The 19710-nt window shown below is 43.9% G+C and overlaps 1 protein-coding gene and 1 non-coding gene across 5 annotated transcripts in view; both read right to left on the bottom strand.

Moving 5' to 3' along the window:
- LOC129858186 (ecto-NOX disulfide-thiol exchanger 2-like) overlaps nucleotides 1–19710 on the bottom strand; it is a 321149-nt gene that overhangs the window by 8053 nt on the left and 293386 nt on the right. For all 4 annotated transcript variants that reach the window (XM_055927213.1, XM_055927216.1, XM_055927214.1 and 1 more), the window contains 3 exons: nucleotides 14673–14778; nucleotides 9658–9860; nucleotides 7651–7791 (listed from right to left, as the gene is read on the bottom strand). In XM_055927213.1, the coding sequence (XP_055783188.1) occupies nucleotides 7651–7791; nucleotides 9658–9860; nucleotides 14673–14778 (450 nt within the window). The remainder of the gene's footprint in view (nucleotides 1–7650; nucleotides 7792–9657; nucleotides 9861–14672; nucleotides 14779–19710) is intronic.
- LOC129858744 (small Cajal body-specific RNA ncR26) lies at nucleotides 6121–6186 on the bottom strand. The gene has a single exon (XR_008760096.1). It is a non-coding gene; the product is annotated as a small Cajal body-specific RNA ncR26 (non-coding RNA).

The raw sequence follows: 19710 nt of genomic DNA, 5'->3' as shown, positions 1-19710 counted from the left end.
AATTGCCATATTTACCATGGATCACTGGAAGGGGTTCATCTCTATGTGTATACATGTTTTAATTGCCATATTTACCATGGATCACTGGAAGGGGTTCATCTCTATGTGTATACATGTTTTAATTGCCATATTTACCATGGATCACTGGAAGGGGTTCATCTCTATGTGTATACATGTTTTAATTGCCATATTTACCATGGATCACTGGAAGGGGTTCATCTCTATGTGTATACATGTTTTAATTGCCATATTTACCATGGATCACTGGAAGGGGACACATTTCAGTGACTAGCGGCATTCTAATGTACAGTATCACTATTAAACCAGATATTGACAACCCTGTGATCTCTTTGATTTGAAATGACATGTATTACCCAGCCAGCAGGTCTAAAATGACAAATTAAAGAAGTCAAGGAAACAACTAGCCAAGCGGCTACGGGAGGCAGAGAAGAGAAAATGTGTCGAGATTGGAAAAGAAGAAATCAAATATGGACCACACACCATTTGACTCTCTCATATCCGTATTATCTTTATCCAATTAGGTAGCTGATTGAACAGGAATCTCATGCTCTTGTCAACCCTCCCACTGAAATCCTGCTCAGCCAACGTTATCCCATGAGCAACACAAGCATTAACACTATATAACACCTGCGGGTATATTTTGGCATTGGCGGGCAAGACTTATATTTCACCAGTCACGTTGGTAGGTGGTGAGGGCTTCACGGTGAGCTTTACGAGCATGTCACTCGCATTTGTGAATAAAAAGTCAAGTATGATCACATTTATAGTAAAATAAATGCTGCAGTTGCTGTTTTGATTCATAGCTGCTAATTGAATCGCACAAAGTCAAATAATTACAAATCCTGCATAGCCTATTCCATGTCGCGCTGCAACACTGCCTGACTGGGGGCTGTGCGCATGTGAAGAGCTGAGTGAAAGATCCATTTTTAGAAGCCCTGCGCATAGGCATAAAAGTTGGTCTAATTTACTTGAAACTAAAGCCAGGTTTTGTCCTTGTGTTTCTTGGCTATTTACATTGTTTTGTTCACAAGTTATGTTGTTTTTCTATATCTGAGTTTCAACTGCTAGGGAAAAAAAACAAACACTTCTACTAGTCAAGACACAATCTTACAGGCACAAACATGAGCGACTCGAGTTGCACTACCACCGTAACCTCCCGCCCTTAAAGGGGCAGATGAAAATTTGTCTCATCTATGATATTTTGGTCAAAAACAAAATATGTAATTATTCAATATACCACATTAGTTACTTCTTACTAGAAAAATTTGTTTTAGAAACATGATAAAGTTTACACAGTTTATTTTTTGTTGTTGCAATCTTTGCGGCAAAAACATAATTTGGCTGGTAAAAAATCTGAGTGGCTGGTAGATTTTTAAAATCTACCTGCAACAATGGATGGTGGACCACAAATGTTATGCCCTGATTACAGCTCACAGCTCTATAGGGGACAAGATAGATTTACCAGCTAAAGATATACAACAAATGTCAAGTGCATCTTCCTAGGCTCTCATTGTAAATAAGAATTTGTTCTTAACTGACCTGCCTAGTTAAATAAAAGGTTAAATAAAATAAAAATAATAATTTCAAAGCCACTAAGATTGCTTCTTCTAGCCATGGTAGCCAAAATAATGGGTAACTGGGTATTTTTATACATGGTTAATTAACTCAGAAAACCGCACCTGCTTAAAATATACTTCGTATCCCTCATTTACTCAAGTGTTTTCTTTATTTTGGCAGTTACAGTTGGAAGTTTACATACACTTAGGTTGGACTCATTTTTCAACCACTCCACAAATTTCTTGTTGACAAACTATAATTTTGGCAAGTCGGTTAGGACATCTACACTGTGCATGACAAGTCATTTTTCCAACAATTGTTTACAGACAGATTATTTCACTGTATCACAATTCCAGTGGGTCAGAAGTTTACATACACTAAGTTGAAATCAAATCAAAGTTTATTTGTCACGTGCTCCGAATACAACAGGTGTAGACCTTACAGTGAAATGCTTACTTATAGACTCTAACCAATGGTGCAAAAAAGGTATTAGGTGAACAATAGGTAAGTTAAGAAATAAAACAACAGTAAAAAGACAGGCTATATACAGCAGCGAGGCTATGAAAGTAGCAAGGCTACATACAGATATCGGTTAGTCAGGCTGATTGAGGTAGTATGTACATGTAGATATGGTTAAATTGACTATGCATATATGATGAACAGAGAGTAGCAGTAGCGTAAAAGAGGGATTGGCAGGTGGTGGGTGGGACACAATGCAGATAGCCCGGTTAGCCAATGTGCGGGAGCACTGGTTGGTCGGCCCAATTGAGGCAGTATGTACATGAATGTATAGTTAAAGTGACTATGCATATATGATAAACAGAGAGTAGCAGCAGCAAAAAAGAGGGGTTGGGGGGGCACACAATGCAAATAATCCAGGTAGCCATTTGATTACCTGTTCAGGAGTCTTATGGCTTGGGAGTAAAAACGGTTGAGAAGCCTTTTTGTCCTAGACTTGGCACTCCGGTACCGCCTGCCATGCGGTAGTAGAGAGAACAGTCTATGACTGGGGTGGCTGGGGTCTTGGACAATTTTTAGGGCCTTCCTCTGACACCGCCTGGTGTTGAGGTCCTGGATGGCAGGCAGCTTAGCCCCAGTGATGTACCCTCTGTAGTGCTTTGCGAGCAATTGCTGTACCAGGCAGTGATACAACCAGTCAGGATGCTCTCGATGTTGCAGCTGTAGAACCTTTTGAGGATCTGAGGACCCATGACAAATCTTTTTAGTTTCCTGAGGGGGAATAGGCTTTGTCGTGCCCTCTTCACAACTGTCTTGGTGTGTTTGGACCATTCTAGTTGGTTGTTGATGTGGACACCAAGGAACTTGAAGCTCTCAACCTGCGATGAGAATGGGGGCGTGCTCGGTCCTCCTTTTCTTGTAGTACACAATCATCTCCTTAGTCTTGGTTACATTGAGGGATAGGTTGTTATTCTGGCACCACCCGGCCAGGTGTCTGACCTCCTCCCTACAGGCTGTCTCGTCATTGTCGGTGATCAAGCCTACCACTGTTGTGTCGTATGCAAACTTAACGATGGTGTTGGAGTCGTGCCTGGCCATGCAGTCGTGGGTGAACAGGGAGTACAGGAGGGGACTGAGCACGCACCCCTGGGGAGCTCCAGTGTTGAGGATCAGCGTGGCAGATGTGTTGCTACCTACTCTCACCACAAGGACCACTGTGTCTTTTGAACGGTTGACTGTGCCTATACACAGCTTGGAAAATTCCAGAAAATGATGTCATAGCTTTAGAAGCTTCTGATAGGCTAATTGACATCATTTGAGGTGTACCTGTGGATGTATTTCAAGGCCTACCATCAAATTCACTGCCTGTTTGCTTGACATCATGGAAAAATCAAAAGAAATCAGCCAAGACCTCAGAAAAAATTGTAGACCTCCACAAGTCTGGTTCATCCTTAGAAGCAATTTCCAAACGCCTAAAGGTACCACGATCATCTGTACAAACAATAGTACGCACGTATAAATACCATGGGACCACGCAGCCATCATCCCACTCAGGAAGGAAACGCGTTCTGTCTCCTAGAGATGAACGTACTTTGGTGCGAAAAGTGCAAATCAATCCCTGAACAACAGCAAAGGACCTTGTGAAGATGCTGGAGGAAACGGGTACAAAAGTATCTATATCCAGAGAAAAACGAGTCCTATATCGACATAACCTGAAAGGCCGCACAGCTAGGAAAAAGCCACTGCTCCAAAACCGCCGTAAAAAAGTTGTACTTTTTGGAGAAATGTCCTCTGGTCTGATGAAACAAAAATAGAACTCTTTGGCCATAATGACCATTGTTATGTTTGGAGGAAAAAGGGCGATGCTTGCAAGCCGAAGAACACCATCCCAACCGTGAAGCACGGGGGTGGCAGCATCATGTTGTGGGGGTGCTTTGCTGCAGGAGGGACTGGTGCACTTCACAAAATAGATGGCATCATGAGGTAGGAAAACTGTGGATATATTGAAGCAACATCTCAAGACATCAGGAAGTTAAAGCTTGGTCGCAAATGTGTCTTCCAAATGGACAATGACCCCAAGCATACTTCCAAAGTCGTTGAAAAATGGCTTAAGGACAACAAAGTCAAGGTATTGGAGTGGCCATCACAAAGCCCTGACCTCAATCCCATAGAAAATGTGTGGGCAGAACTGAAAAAGCGTGTGCAGGAAAGGAGGCCTACAAACCTGACTCAGTTACACCAGCTCTGTCAGGAGGAATGGGCCAAAATTCACCCAACTTTTGTGGGAAGCTTGTGGAAGGCTACCCGAAATGTTTGACCCAAGTTAAACAATTTAAAAGGCAATGCTACCAAATACTAATTGAGTGTATGTAAACTTCTGACCCACTGCGAATGTGCTGAAATAAATCACTCTACTATAATTCTGACATTTCACATTCTTAAAATAAAGTGGTGATCCTAACTGACCTAAGACAGGGAATTTTTACTAGGATAAAATGTCAGGAATTGTGAAAAACTGAGTTGAAATGTTTTTTGGCTAAGGTGTATGTAAACTTCCGACATCACCTGCAAATATATGAAGACGTTTTAGCCTGTGCGGTGGCACAGTGCCATAAACAGTATCGTGTAATATGCTGTGTCAGTTTACAGAGGCTGGTTTAGTTTAAAGAAGCTAGCCAGATAAAGAGGTGGTGAATCTAGTAGATAGTTTGAAGAGTCTAGTTTGATGTAAAGATAATTGAGACGTCCTTCTCAGTGCATTCGGAAAGTATTCAGACTAGAGATGCACCGATACCGATATCTTCCTTGACAAAAAACGAAAATGATAATTTTACCGTCCTTTTAAGCATTCTAGTACATTCAGAAAGTTGAAGCACACACACACAGACCAAAAAGTAATGTTTTTGGCATTTATGTATGTCCCCATTACCTGTAAAATATAATCAAAACCTATTTCTTTCACTTACTTGCTGTGCTGTTTCATTGTTCACTTGTTCAGTCTCAACCAGAATTTCATCATACATGATAAGCAGTGAAGTTTCAGCTCTGTCTGTCCATGGCCTCTTGCTCGGTGCGCACTATCACTGTGTCCGTTTCCATCTTGTCTAGCTGTCTAACATTTCACTTAAACCCTGTTTCTTGTCTGCATCGAAGTAGTTGTCCTTGTACCTACCAACGAGCATGGTGGCGACCCAGTTGAGGCCCAGAGAGAATGCCACCGAATCACTTGTTCACAGCTTCTGGTAGAGTACTTTTCCAACTTAACCCGATGGTCTGTGTTGGCATTTTGGTTGAGCAGGCATTTCAATGCCATGACAGGGTATCACGTCTGCTGCAGATGCAGTTGAGCTTATTTCTCGAGTCAGTTGTTCAAATGTTGCTAGGAGTGTTCATGTTTCCAAGTTTCAAACACGTTCTCAAATACCATTGAAATGGCAGCAGCAGTATGAGAACCAGCACATTCTTGAGCATGCAATACGACTTTCCTCAGTACGAAATCCTCCTTGACCCACAGTGCTGTCAGACTCATAATGCTCATGGGGCTGACATCGCTGGTCCAAATGTCAGTCGTGAAGCGAATAGCAGTGATGCTCATTACACAATACTGTGTAACTCCGGTAGGGCAACATCCGAAAAAAAGCGTCTACTTGGTAGTGTGTACCGGTGCTCGACCAATCGGCGGAAGCCAACATCATCCACGACAGAGAACGGTTGATTGTCAAGGGCAATGAATACCATTAGCTTGGTGTTAATGGATTTCGCCTTTGAGTTGTCTCGCTGAAATGTTCTTAATCTTTTAAATGGATGCTCGACTTGACTGCTCGATCCACACAGCAGACATTGTGGGCTAGGTTAGGAATGCTGTGCTGCACGTGTAGCGCTATATTTTTTTGTGGTGTCATTATGTCATCTACCTATGTTATACAGGTATGCACGTCAGCTTTGACATCGGTTTTGCACATCGGCGTTAAACTAGACATTGGGCCGATGCCGGCATTTTTAGATAATATCGTCCGATTCCAATATATCGTGCATCCCTAATTCAGACCCCTTGACGTTACAGCCTTTTTCTAAAATTGATTAAATAAAAAATTGTCCTCAAACTTCATACAATATATCATAATGACAAAGCGAAAACAGGTTTTCAGATTTTTTTGCAAAAAAAAAAAAAGAAATACCTTGAATACATAAGTATTCAGACCCTGTGCTATGAGACTCGAAATTGAACACAGGTGCATCTTGTTTCCACTGATCATCCCTGAGATGAGGTCGAAGGAATCGTCTGTAGAGGTCCGAGGCAGGATTGTGTCAAGGCACAGATCTGGGGAAGGGTACCAAAAAATGTCTGCAGCATTGAAGGTCCCCAAGAACACAGTGGCCTCCTTAATTCCTAAATGGAAGAAGTTTGGAACCACCAAGACTCTTCCAAGAGCTGGCCGCCCAGCCAGACTGAGCAATCAGGGGAGAAGGGCCTTGGTCAGGGAGGTGAACAAGAACCCGATTGGTCACTCTGAAAAAGCTCCAAAGTTCCTCTGTGAAGATGGGAGAATCTTCCAGAAGGACAACCATCTCTGCAGCACTCCACCAATCAGGCCTTTATGGTAGAGTGCCCAGACGGAAGCCACTCCTCAGTAAAAGGCACATGACAGCCCGCTTGGAGTTTTCCAAAAGGCAACTAAAAACTCTCAGACCATGAAAAACAAGATTCTCTGGTCTAATGAAACCAAGATTGCACTCTTTGACCTGAATGCCAAGTGTCACGTCTGGAGGAAACTTGGCACTATCCCTACGGTGAAGCATGGTGGTGGCAGCATCATGCGGTGGGGGTTGTTTTTTAGCTGCAGGAACTGGGAGACTAGTCAGGATCGAGGGAAATATGAAGGTTCACCTTCCAACAGGACAACGACCCTAAGCACACAGCCAAGACATCGCAGGAGTGGCTTCGGGACAAGTCTCTGAATGTCCTTGAGTGGCCCAGTCGGAGCCCAAACTTGAACCCGATCGTACATCTCTGGAGACTTAAAAATAGCTGTGTAGCAACGCTCCCCATCCAACCTCACAGAGCTTGAGAGCATCTGCAGAGAAGGGAGAAACTTAATCGCTGCCAAAAGGCGCTTCAACAAAGTACAGAGTCTGAATACAGGTCTGAATACTTATGCAAATGGAAAATCATGCAAAAAAAAACCTTTCTTTGTCATTATGGAGTATTGTGTACATTTGATTAAATTGATCATTAGAATAAGGCTGTAATGTAACAAAATGTGGAAAAATTAAAAGGGCTCTGAATACTTTCTGAATGCTCTGTATGGCATACTAAAATGACCTGTCTCTCTCTATATAGAACATTCTATTCGACCTCTCGCTCTATGGGATTCTAAAGTAAATGTTTGAAATCAATGTCTAGTGGGGACACTTCTTTACCCTTGTGAGTTGATATTGCAGAAATGTAATACCATTTTGGAATTCAACTAAATAAATAGCAATTCTGGTATGGTAATTCCATTTCAAACCACAGGCGCCTTTCAAATTAGCCAAGCTGTAAAGTGTTCTTTAAAGTTTGCACTATGAGTGTGTTAGGGCCTGTAAAGGGTATGTTTTGTGTGTGTTACTGACCTGTGGTGGGCGTGTTTTCTTCAGACTCTCCAGTCCTTCCTTGAGGCTCTGTACTTGGCTCTCCAGCTGCTGTTTGTCCTCCACACTCTTCTCCAACTCTGCCTCCCTCTGTTTCATTTCTTCACGCATCTTCAGCAGTTGCTGTAAACACAGAGTACATACAGTGAGCCAAATACAGTACGCTAACTAACCTTTAAAGGGATACTTCAAGGATACATGAGTTCATCTGACTCTGGGGAAGTAGATAAAGGGCCTCATTACCAAAATCACAAAGTATCCTTTTAAGCTTCTGATACAGAGGCGGCAAAGTTAACTACAGATATTATTTTTCGTGACAGCCAATTGGTAGTTACAGTCTTGTCCCATCGCTGCAACTCCCGTACGGACTCGGGAGAGGTGAGCACTGCTTCTTGACACACTGCTTGCTTAACCCAGAAGCCAGCCGCACCAATGTGCCGGAGGAAACACCGTACAGCTGGCAACCAAAGTCAGCGTGCATGCGCCTGATCCTCCACAAGGAGTCGCTGGAGCGCGATGGGACGAGGACATCCCGGCCGGTCAAACCCTCCCCTAACCGCCTCATGGCGGCACACAATCGCGGCCGGCTGTGGCACAGTCGCGGCTGGCTGCGGCACAGCTTGGGATTGAACTAAGGTCTGTAGTGACGTCTCTAGCACTGCGATGCAGTGTCTTAGACCGTTAAGCCACTCGGGAGGCAACTACAGATTTGAACTAATCTTTAGAGAGAAGACAGATAGCCCCAAATGCAAACTAACGCTTAGCTTTACCACAAACCTGGCAAAGTTAGCCACAGATGCTAACTAACCCTTAAGCATCTGCTACAGAGAGGGGCCTAAAATTTACTTTTTGGTCCACCAGCCACTGAGGCAGGGAGATACAAAAACCTATCAGCAACTCAGATTTTTTACAAATCTGAAAATATATTTTGGCTGCAAAAATTACACCAACAAAATACAAAAAAAAACAGATGACGATGTTTGTAATGTTTTTAAAACAAATGTATTACTAGTAAGAGCTAATGTGGTATATTGAATAATTACATTTTGTGAGACCTTTTTTACCAAAATGTTCCCCTGCCCCTTAGAGGTGGAATAGGCTATATAGGATTTGTAGTTCTTTGACTTGTGCAATTCATTTACCAGCGGAAATACTTTGTAAACAGCTACTGCAGCATTTATTTTATTATAAATGGACTATTTTTCATACTGGACTATTTTTATTCACAAATGAGAGTAAAATGCCTCCACGGTGGGGCCGTGACCACCTGCTAACGTGGTTGGTGAAATACACATCTTACCCACCAATGTCAAAATCTACCGTCATTTGGCAGGTAGCAGATGTTTATTTCAGGGCCTGGAGAGGGGCACAGTTAGCTACAGATGCTAACTAATCCTTAAGACAGGATCTATTCATATGAGCATTACCGTTGACTACTTGAGGATATTTGATGACCCAGCAGGTGATGGAAGCAACAGATTTCCTGCCTGAGGGTTGTTTAACCAACAGTTTATCTCTGAGGGGGATATTTTATTAGAAAACCCCTCCAGCTGGTATTACTTTGTGTACAGCATCTAGGTCAGCAGACTGATCAGATTCTAGAATGACTCTCTTCCTGTCAAGTCTTTTAATTGTTCTTTATATCTCTCTATCCATCCTACTCTCAGAGTGCACCCCTCTTGCTCTCTCTCTTTACACCTCTCTCTATCCCTACTCCTCTTTCTCAGTGTTGTGTGCGTATGTGTGTGTGAGGTTGGGAGGGCAGTTCTCTATCCACCTCTATTAAAAGTCACTTTTCCTCAATACGACTGGTCACCCCAGGAAGCCAAACCAATGGATTATGAGTCTCACCAGCCAGAATCTGCAGGGGTTTAATATCTGTATGGAACCAGGAAATGAAAAATTCCTGTGGAATTGATTAAAATAAATCCAAAGTAGGAACTGCTGCAAGAAGTTAACTACAGTGGGTATGTCTGGTAGAAGTAGTACCTTCTGCATTCCCTGTAGTGCCTGCTGTAGAAAGGTTAGTTGTTGCTGCCTGATGGTGTCCTCTTCACTGTGTTGTGGAGGTGTGTGTTCTTGGTTTCTGCCCTGCTCCTGCTTCAACAGCTCCACCTCGTTCCTGTAGGCGTCCAGCTGACAGCGCAGAGAGTCATTCTCTTCCTTTAGGGCCTCCACCTGGGCCACAGGGCCTACACACACAGACACGAACACAGACACACACGACATAGAACATCACAACTATCATAACATTGTACTGTATAGACAGCCTTCAAATGTCTGTACTGGTGATATGAGGACATACTGTAACTATACTGGAGAGGCTATGAAATCCTAACCTGTCCCATTGAACAGAGAGGAGAGACAGTGTGATGAGAACTACTCATTAAATCCTAACCTGTCCTATTGAGCATACATGAGACAGTGTGATGAAAACTGCTCATTAAATCCTAACCTGTCCTATTGAACAGACATGAGACAGTGTGATGAAAACTGCTCATTAAATCCTAACCTGTCCTATTGAACAGACAGGAGACAGTGTGATGAAAACTGCTCATTAAATCCTAACCTGTCCTATTGAACAGACATGAGACAGTGTGATAAACTGCTCATTAAATCCTAAACTGTCCTATTGAACAGACAGGAAACAGTGTGATGAAAACTGCTCATTAAATCCTAACCTGTCCTATTGAACAGACATGAAACAGTGTGATGAGAACTGCTCATTAAATCCTAACCTGTCCAATTGAGCAGACAGGAGACAGTGTGATGAAAACTGCTAATTAAATCCTAACCTGTCCTATTGAACAGACAGGAGACAGTGTGATGAGAACTACTCATTAAATCCTAACCTGTCCTATTGAACAGACAGGAGACAGTATGATGAGAACTGCTCATTAAATCCTAACCTGTCCTATTGAGCAGACAGGAGACAGTATGATGAGAACTGCTCATTAAATCCTAACCTGTCCAATTGAGCAGACAGGAGACAGTGTGATGAAAACTGCTAATTAAATCCTAACCTGTCCTATTGAACAGACAGGAGACAGTGTGATGAGAACTACTCATTAAATCCTAACCTGTCCTATTGAACAGACAGGAGACAGTATGATGAGAACTGCTCATTAAATCCTAACCTGTCCTATTGAGCAGACAGGAGACAGTATGATGAGAACTGCTCATTAAATCCTAACCTGTCCTATTGAACAGACAGGAGACAGTGTGATGAAAACTGCTCATTAAATCCTAACCTGTCCTATTGAACAGACATGAGACAGTGTGATGAAAACTGCTCATTAAATCCTAACCTGTCCTATTGAACAGACAGGAGACAGTGTGATGAAAACTGCTCATTAAATCCTAACCTGTCCAATTGAACAGACAGGAGACAGTGTGATGAAAACTGCTCATTAAATCCTAACCTGTCCTATTGAACAGACATGAGACAGTGTGCTGAAAACTGCTCATTAAATCCTAACCTGTCCTATTGAACAGACATGAGACAGTGTGCTGAAAACTGCTCATTAAATCCTAACCTGTCCAATTGAACAGACAGGAGACAGTATGATGAGAACTGCTCATTAAATCCTAACCTGTCCTATTGAACAGACATGAGACAGTGTGCTGAAAACTGCTCATTAAATCCTAACCTGTCCTATTGAACAGACATGAGACAGTGTGCTGAAAACTGCTCATTAAATCCTAACCTGTCCAATTGAACAGACAGGAGACAGTATGATGAGAACTGCTCATTAAATCCTAACCTGTCCTATTGAACAGACAGGAGACAGTATGATGAGAACTGCTCATTAAATCCTAACCTGTCCAATTGAACAGACAGGAGACAGTATGATGAGAACTGCTCATTAAATCCTAACCTGTCCAATTGAACAGACAGGAGACAGTATGATGAGAACTACTCATTAAATCCTAACCTGTCCTATTGAACAGACAGGAGACAGTATGATGAGAACTACTCTTCCCCTGTTCCTTTGATAGGAGAGTCTGTTCTTTACAGCTGTCGGAGGGGGATGTGTGTGATGTAATGAGAGAGTGTGTTTGAGAGGCTGAGCTGGGGAGATAAGACCTGAGAGTGAGTGTGTGAGGGAGGGAGAACCAGCATAGGGTGTGTGTGTGTGTGTATGTGTGTGTGCGTGTTTAACTCAACACACAGACTCCAGCTGCCTGCTTTGAATCCGGCATTATCTGTCTGTTTAAGCTGAGAGAGAGACCTCTGAGTCATGGACCTGCTGTGTGTGTGTGTGTGTGTGTGTGTGTGTGTGTGTGTGTGTGTGTGTGTGTGTGTGTGTGCGTGCGCGCGCGTGAGAGAGAGCCAGCAGGCAAGGAGGTGTGTATTGATCAGGGAGCCTCATCAAGTTGCTGTCTGGGGTATTCGACCAATTCCCCTTCCACAACGTGACAGGCTTTAGTATCGACCCCCAGCACCTCAGCACAAGGCTGCTGACAGGAGAGAAGCACCAACCCATTCTCACTTTGCACTGTATTAGTGTAGAAGCACCAACCCATTCCCACTCTGCACTGTAAATGTAGAAGCACCAACCCATTCCCACTCTGCACTGTATTAGTACAGAAGCACCAACCCATTCCCACTCTGCACTGTATTAATGTAGAAGCACCAACCCATTCCCACTCTGCACTGTATTAATGTAGAAGCACCAACCCATTCCCACTCTGCACTGTATTAGTATAGAAGCACCAACCCATTCCCACTTTGCACTGTATTAATGTAGAAGCACCAACCCATTCCCACTCTGCACTGTATTAATGTAGAAGCACCAACCCATTCCCACTCTGCACTGTATTAATGTAGAAGCACCAACCCATTCCCACTCTGCACTGTATTAATGTAGACGCACCAACCCATTCCCACTCTGCACTGTATTAATGTAGACGCACCAACCCATTCCCACTATGCACTGTATTAGTATAGAAGCACCAACCCATTCCCACTTTGCACTGTATTAATGTAGAAGCACCAACCCACTCTGCACTGTATTAGTGTAGAAGCACCAACCCATTCCCACTCTGCACTGTATTAGTGTAGAAGCACCAACCCATTCCCACTCTGCACTGTATTAGTGTAGAAGCACCAACCCATTCCCACTCTGCACTGTATTAGTGTAGAAGCACCAACCCATTCCCACTTTGCACTGTATTAATGTAGAAGCACCAACCCACTCTGCACTGTATTAGTGTAGAAGCACCAACCCATTCCCACTCTGCACTGTATTAGTGTAGAAGCACCAACCCATTCCCACTCTGCACTGTATTAATGTAGAAGCACCACCCCAGAATACAGGTGTTCCTCTTCAAGCCTGCCGATAGGTTAAACAGACCACCTGTCTATGATTGAGAGCACAGAGACTAGGCTTCTTAAACAGGATTGGAGGAGGTGTAAACAAGCCCTCCCCCTGTGCTCCTGCATTACAGGAAGCCATAGCAGGTGTGACTGAGACTGTAAATATGATGGGGTGTCACATCAACACCCGTCTCCTTGCCACATCCTGTGCCCTTCTCCACAGCATTCCTTTATAACATTGTGACAGCCTACGGACAACGATTGATCGTTAGTGTTTTCTAATAAGAAAGGTCACACATGAAAAGGTGGAAATCAAAACCTGCTTGGCTGATGATTACATTTGCATATATCTGCATAGAAATTAGGGAGGCGGTCTTAACCGGCAGAGACCACAACAATTCAAAAGCAGAAAGTAAACGACACACTTGAAAAGGAGACCTGATTGTAGCAGTTAGCCCCGCTCTCTTGGCTTCCATTCCCTTCTCTCATTAACTGCTTAAGAGAGAAGCAGAGGGTCATCTGAATGTCCAGGTGAATATTATGGTCTGTTTCAATCTGTTTTACATCAGTAGCTCTGTTGGCTCAGCAGACATAAACAGGATGTTCTGCGTAAAGACGACCTTAATGGTAATTCACTGGTGCCCAGAACAGCACTGAATTAGCTGAAGGAGCTGACACACAATTCACTGGTGCCCAGAACAGCACTGAATTAGCTGAAGGAGCTGACACACACACACACACACACACACACACACACACACACACACACACACACACACACACACACACACACACACACACACACACACACACACACACACACACACACACACACACACACACACACAGCCCTGAGTTTAAGACAAGGGTTTAGCCATATTGGAATTAAGAAACTTTCCAATAAATTAATTTTCAAGAATCTAATTTCTCAACTTTTTGCATAAGTAGAAACATTTCAAGAACATTTACAAATAACTTTGAGGAATAGCAACTTTGCTTAACTTTCTTCTTAAATCTATAGTTTAGGGAAAAAAATGGCAGTGAAGACATTTCTTCTGTAGTAGCCAGCTCAGTGTCTCTACCAGCTAATTACACCCGCACCATGCCAACAGACAGAACCATAAACACTTAGTTCCAGCTGTGACTGAGTGTCTACCAGCCGCGTGCACCCACTCGCTTTCTTACTCTCACAAACACACACAGCCACAGACAATCTGGAGATGGCCGTTACACAGTCTCCTCTCCAGCTTAATTTGGCAATTTAGAGAGTGAATGAGCTGGCGACTGTTTCCTCTCTAATGTTACGGCTCCATTCACACTGAGGCTGGAGAGGAACTCACAAAACACCTCATTAGCAACACAGAGAAGGCTGAGCTACAGGTCTATTCTACAATAAAGGAGAAAAGACACCAGCCATATACCAATAGTTGTCAGATTCCTTTCTGTCGTGTGTGTGTGTTTGTGGTATGTGTGTAGTGTGTGTGTGATATGTGTGTTGTGTGTGCATGGTAGGTGTGTAGTGTGTGTGTGTGTGTGGTATGTGTGTAGTGTGTGTGTGCATGGTATGTGTGTAGTGTGTGTGTGTGTGTGTGTGTGTGTGTGTGTGTGTAGTGTGGTATGTGTGTAGTGTGGTATGTGTGTAGTGTGTGTGTGCATGGTATGTGTGTAGTGTGTGTGTGTGTACCTGAGTCGTCAGGATCGTGTGTATCCTCCATGTCATCGTCAGACATCTCCATCTCCTCCTCTCGTCTGATCCCCATCAGCTCTTCATTTTGCATGTTTCTGATCTCCTGGAGGGAAACAACAAAACAGGATTATCACTGGATGTTCATACTGAACACAATCCTCCTGGGTAGCCTGGCTGGAGTACGCTTTACACTGTCGCGTATGCACACACGCACACCTATGGAAGAAATGCTGATCCTAGACCTGTCCCTAAGGGCAGCTTCTACCCAGAGTGATTCACAGCAGGACTGATATCTCCCTCTGGTGCACTAATGACAGTAGATAGAGAGCAGCAGTCTGCCTCAACACTGATGACAGTAGATAGAGAGCAGCAGTCTGCCTCTACACTGATGACAGTAGATAGAGAGCAGCAGTCTGCCTCTACACTGATGACAGTAGATAGAGAGCAGCAGTCTGCCTCTACACTGATGACAGTAGATAGAGAGCAGCAGTCTGCCTCTACACTGATGACAGTAGATAGAGAGCAGCAGTCTGCCTCTACACTGATGAGACAGTAGATAGAGAGCTGTCTGTCTCTACAATGATGAGACAGTAGATATAGAGCAGCAGTCTGTCTCTACACTGATGAGACGGTAGATAGAGAGCAGCAGTCTGTCTCTACACTGATGAGACGGTAGATAGAGAGCAGCAGTCTGCCTCAACACTGATGAGACGGTAGATAGAGAGCAGCAGTCTGCCTCTACACTGATGCGACAGTAGATAGAGAGCAGCAGTCTGTCTCTACACTGACGAGACAGTAGATAGAGAGCAGCAGTCTGTCTCTACACTGATGAGACAGTAGATAGAGAGCAGCAGTCTGCCTCTACACTGATGAGACAGTCGATAGAGAGCAGCAGTCTGTCTCTACACTGATGCGACAGTAGATAGAGAGCAGCAGTCTGCCTCTACACTGATGAGACAGTAGATAGAGAGCAGCAGTCTGCCTCTACACTGATGAGACAGTAGATATAGAGCAGCAGTCTGCCTCTACACTGATGAGACAGTAGATATAGAGCAGCAGTCTGCCTCTACAATGATGAGACAGTAGATATAGAGCAGCAGTCTGCCTCTACAATGATGAGACAGTAGATAGAGAGCAGCTGTCTGCCTCTACACTGATGAGACAGTAGATAGAGAGCAGCAGTCTGCCTCTACACTGATGAGACAGTAGATAGAGAGCAGCAGTCTGCCTCTACACTGATGAGACAGTAGATAGAGAGCAGCAGTCTGCCTCTACACTGATGAGACAGTAGATAGAGCAGCAGTCTGCCTCTACACTGATGAGACAGTAGATAGAGCAGCAGTCTGCCTCTACACTGATGACAGTAGATAGAGAGCAGCAGTCTGCCTCTACACTGATGACAGTAGATAGAGAGCAGCAGTCTGCCTCTACACTGATGACAGTAGATAGAGAGCAGCAGTCTGCCTCTACACTGATGATACAGTAGATATAGAGCAGCAGTCTGCCTCTACACTGATGAGACAGTAGATAGAGAGCAGCAGTCTGTCTCTACAATGATGAGACAGTAGATATAGAGCAGCAGTCTGCCTCTACAATGATGAGACAGTAGATATGGAGCAGCAGTCTGCCTCTACACTGATGAGACAGTAGATAGAGAGCAGCTGTCTGCCTCTACACTGATGAGACAGTAGATAGAGAGCAGCAGTCTGCCTCTACACTGATGAGACAGTAGATATGGAGCAGCAGTCTGCCTCTACACTGATGAGACAGTAGATAGAGAGCAGCTGTCTGCCTCTACACTGATGAGACAGTAGATAGAGAGCAGCAGTCTGTCTCTACACTGATGAGACAGTAGATATAGAGCAGCAGTCTGCCTCTACACTGATGAGACAGTAGATAGAGAGCAGCAGTCTGCCTCTACACTGATGAGACAGTAGATCCTACACTACATGGGCAAAAGCATGTGGACACCTGCTCGTCGCGCATCTCGTTGAAGGAGTTGGTCTGCTATAACAGCCTCCACTCTTCTGGGAAGGCTTTTCATGATGTTGGAACATTGCTGCGGGGACTTGCTTCCATTCCATTAGTGAGGTCAGGCACTGATGTTGGTTGAGTAGGCCTGGCTCGCAGTCGGTGTTCCTCATCCCAAACTCATCCCAAAGGTGTTCGATGGGGTTGAGGTCAGGGCTCTGTGTACGGCAATAAAGTTCTTCCACACCGATTTTGCCAAAGTTTGAAGCACAGAATCATCTAGAATGTCACTGTATACTGTAGAATTAGCCAGAACCATGAAAAACAGTCCCAGACCATTATTCCTCCTCGACCAAACTTTACAGTTGGAACTAATCATTGGGACAGGTAGCGTTCTCCTGGCAAACCCAAATTTGTCGGTCGCACTGCCAGATGGTAACGAGTGATTTGTCACTCCAGATAACTCGTTTCCACTGCTCCAGAGTCCAATGGCAGCGATCTTTACACCACTTGCATTGCGCATGGTGATCTAAGGCTTGTGTGCGGCTGCTTGGCCATGGAAATCCATTTCATGAAGCTCCCGACAAACAGTTCTTGTGCTGACATTTCCAAACGGCCTCTGGAAGCACTCTGTAGTGAGTGTTGCAACCAGGGACAGACTATTTTTATGGGCTATGCACGTCATCACTCAGTGGCCCCGTTCTGTGAGCTTGTGTGGCCTACCACTTCGCGGCTGAGCTGTTGTTGCTCCTAGATGTTTCCACTTCACAATAACAGCACTTACAGTTGACCGGGGAAGATCCGGGAAAGTCACTGAGCTCTTCAGTAAGGCCATTCTACTGTCAATGTTTGTCAATGGAGATTGCAAGGGGTGTCCACATACTTTTGGTCATGTAGTGTAGATCTGTACCTAGGGGAAACTTCACCCTGGAGCCTCTAGCTCAGTAGGAGGCATGACCTGCTGTGTGTGGATGAGAGCACATGGGAGCCACAGTAGTGTGTATTTCAGCTAGCAGTATGTCTAGCCGGCTAGCTCGGCAGTGCTGATCTCGGCTAATGAGGCGAGTATATTCAAAAGACAGCCAGCTCTGTGTTCTGCCTACACACACACACACAAAATGCCTTCACAATGCTGGGCGAGGGAATCATTATTTCACACCAACAAACAAAAAGCTTGAAGTAAACAACCATCTGTCTGGTGTCTATAACACGTTGAGCTGCTGGCCAATCAAAGATGTCAAACAGGTAGTCAGAAACCAGCACACCCATCTGCCCAGTGAGATAATAATCGCCAGCTGTTAGACCTGTTGATCCTGCCTCTGAGTCGCAGCTACTAGACTATCCAGCTAACTGCTACCTGACAAGACTCACTGTTTGGTGTGTCTACCAGCCAGCAGCACTAACAGTGAAGGTAGCATCAGAGTCTAGATACACTGGTAGGGGACACTAGGTGAAGGTTCAAGATTGAGCTGAACTCCTTCATGCATGTATGCTGGTTCTTACCTTCGTCTGTAATGGAGTAGACAGAGACAGACAGAGACAGACAGAGACAGACAAACAGAGACAGAGCATCTGGATTCAGTCGGATGACAGGTTGTCCCTACTCTCTCCAGCTAATGCCCTAAAGGAGTAAAACTGATAAAAGAGAAGAATGGATTATAACAGGATGTTGAAGGAATTAAGCCCTCATGGAATTAACTTGGGTTGTAAAATATAGGCGTTGTATTATTTAGTTCTACTTCCAATCTATCATCCCCCTGGTGTACAGTGGAGATGGAGTTTGCATTCTCTAGTTAGCCCTAGGTTATTCCATATTTTCCCCCTGGTGTCTAGCCAGTCCAGGACTATTGTTAGGGTCTATTTCCTTAATCACAGTGGAGTGGAGCTGAAGGTACCCGGAGGTCTATTGCATACATTATAATATTCTATTGTTTATGGTATTTCTTGGTTGTGTACACACCTTTTCTATTCATACTGTATACTGTCCATACACACCATTATAAGCTTTGCTCGTTCTGATATTTCTTAATTATCTTCTTCTTGGGATTTGTGTGTATTGTTAGATATTACTACACTGTTGGAGCTAGAACCATAAGCATTTCACTGCACCTGCGATAATGTTGGCATAATGTGTACGCAACCAATACAAATATATTTTATTAAAAGTTAGTGTGTCTGTGCAATGAGTAGAAAGACTGACTGCAACCCAAATGGCATGCTATTCTCTATATAGTGCACTACTTTTTACCAGAGGGATGCAGCCTGAGATGGATAGATGTGTTCTTGGGTTGATGGCTAGATGGCCAAATGGATGGATTGATGGATTGGAACAGGTAAATGGATAAATGAAAGGATGGATGGTAGAAGATGGGTGTTGTGATTGTGCGTCAGACAGATAGTGAAACCCCTGCAGTCTTTCAGTCCTGCTGTTCTGTGCATCCTGTCTGATGAATACAGAACAGACCCATCAAGAAAGATACTGCTGTAGGGTTGCAAAATGCCAAGGTTTTCAAGAAATCCTAGTTGGAAGATTTCTGGAATCAGGATGTAATAAGCAGGAAACCTTCATAACCAGGATTTCTGGAAAACCTAGAAATTTGGGGGGAAATGTTGGAAATATGTTGCTTCCCTGCATTACCCGTACTACTATTATCCTGTATTACAGTACAGCACAGTGACACGTTTCAGCAGTCTTTGTGCATTTAGAGACTGTCCTTCTATAATAATGGCCCCTATAAATAAACTCCCTGTCAATAAGAGAGTGCTAATTTTCCTCTAAAGAATATATTTAGGTCTGAGAGTCAGATTGGTCCTGCTGACCACAGAGATGATTTTCGACTGTAGAAAATACGTATTTTCTGATCGTTGAAATCAGGTTAATTTTAGGTTCTGAATGAAAGTTGAAAAGACGTCATTTATAGAATCAATGTCCGTGGAAGTTGAAATCAAGGCCGGTCCGTACCACACCAAATCTGAACCAAACATAGACATCTATGATTGATTCAGATTTGGTCCGGACAGAACTAAAAACCAACATCCCGTGGACGTGGAAATCAAGGCCGGT

This window comes from Salvelinus fontinalis, chromosome 6 (assembly GCF_029448725.1).
Source record: "Salvelinus fontinalis isolate EN_2023a chromosome 6, ASM2944872v1, whole genome shotgun sequence".
Classification (NCBI taxonomy): Eukaryota; Metazoa; Chordata; class Actinopteri; order Salmoniformes; family Salmonidae; genus Salvelinus; species Salvelinus fontinalis.
Note: the sequence above shows the minus strand (reverse complement) of the source record. Positions and strands in the feature narration are given on the sequence as shown.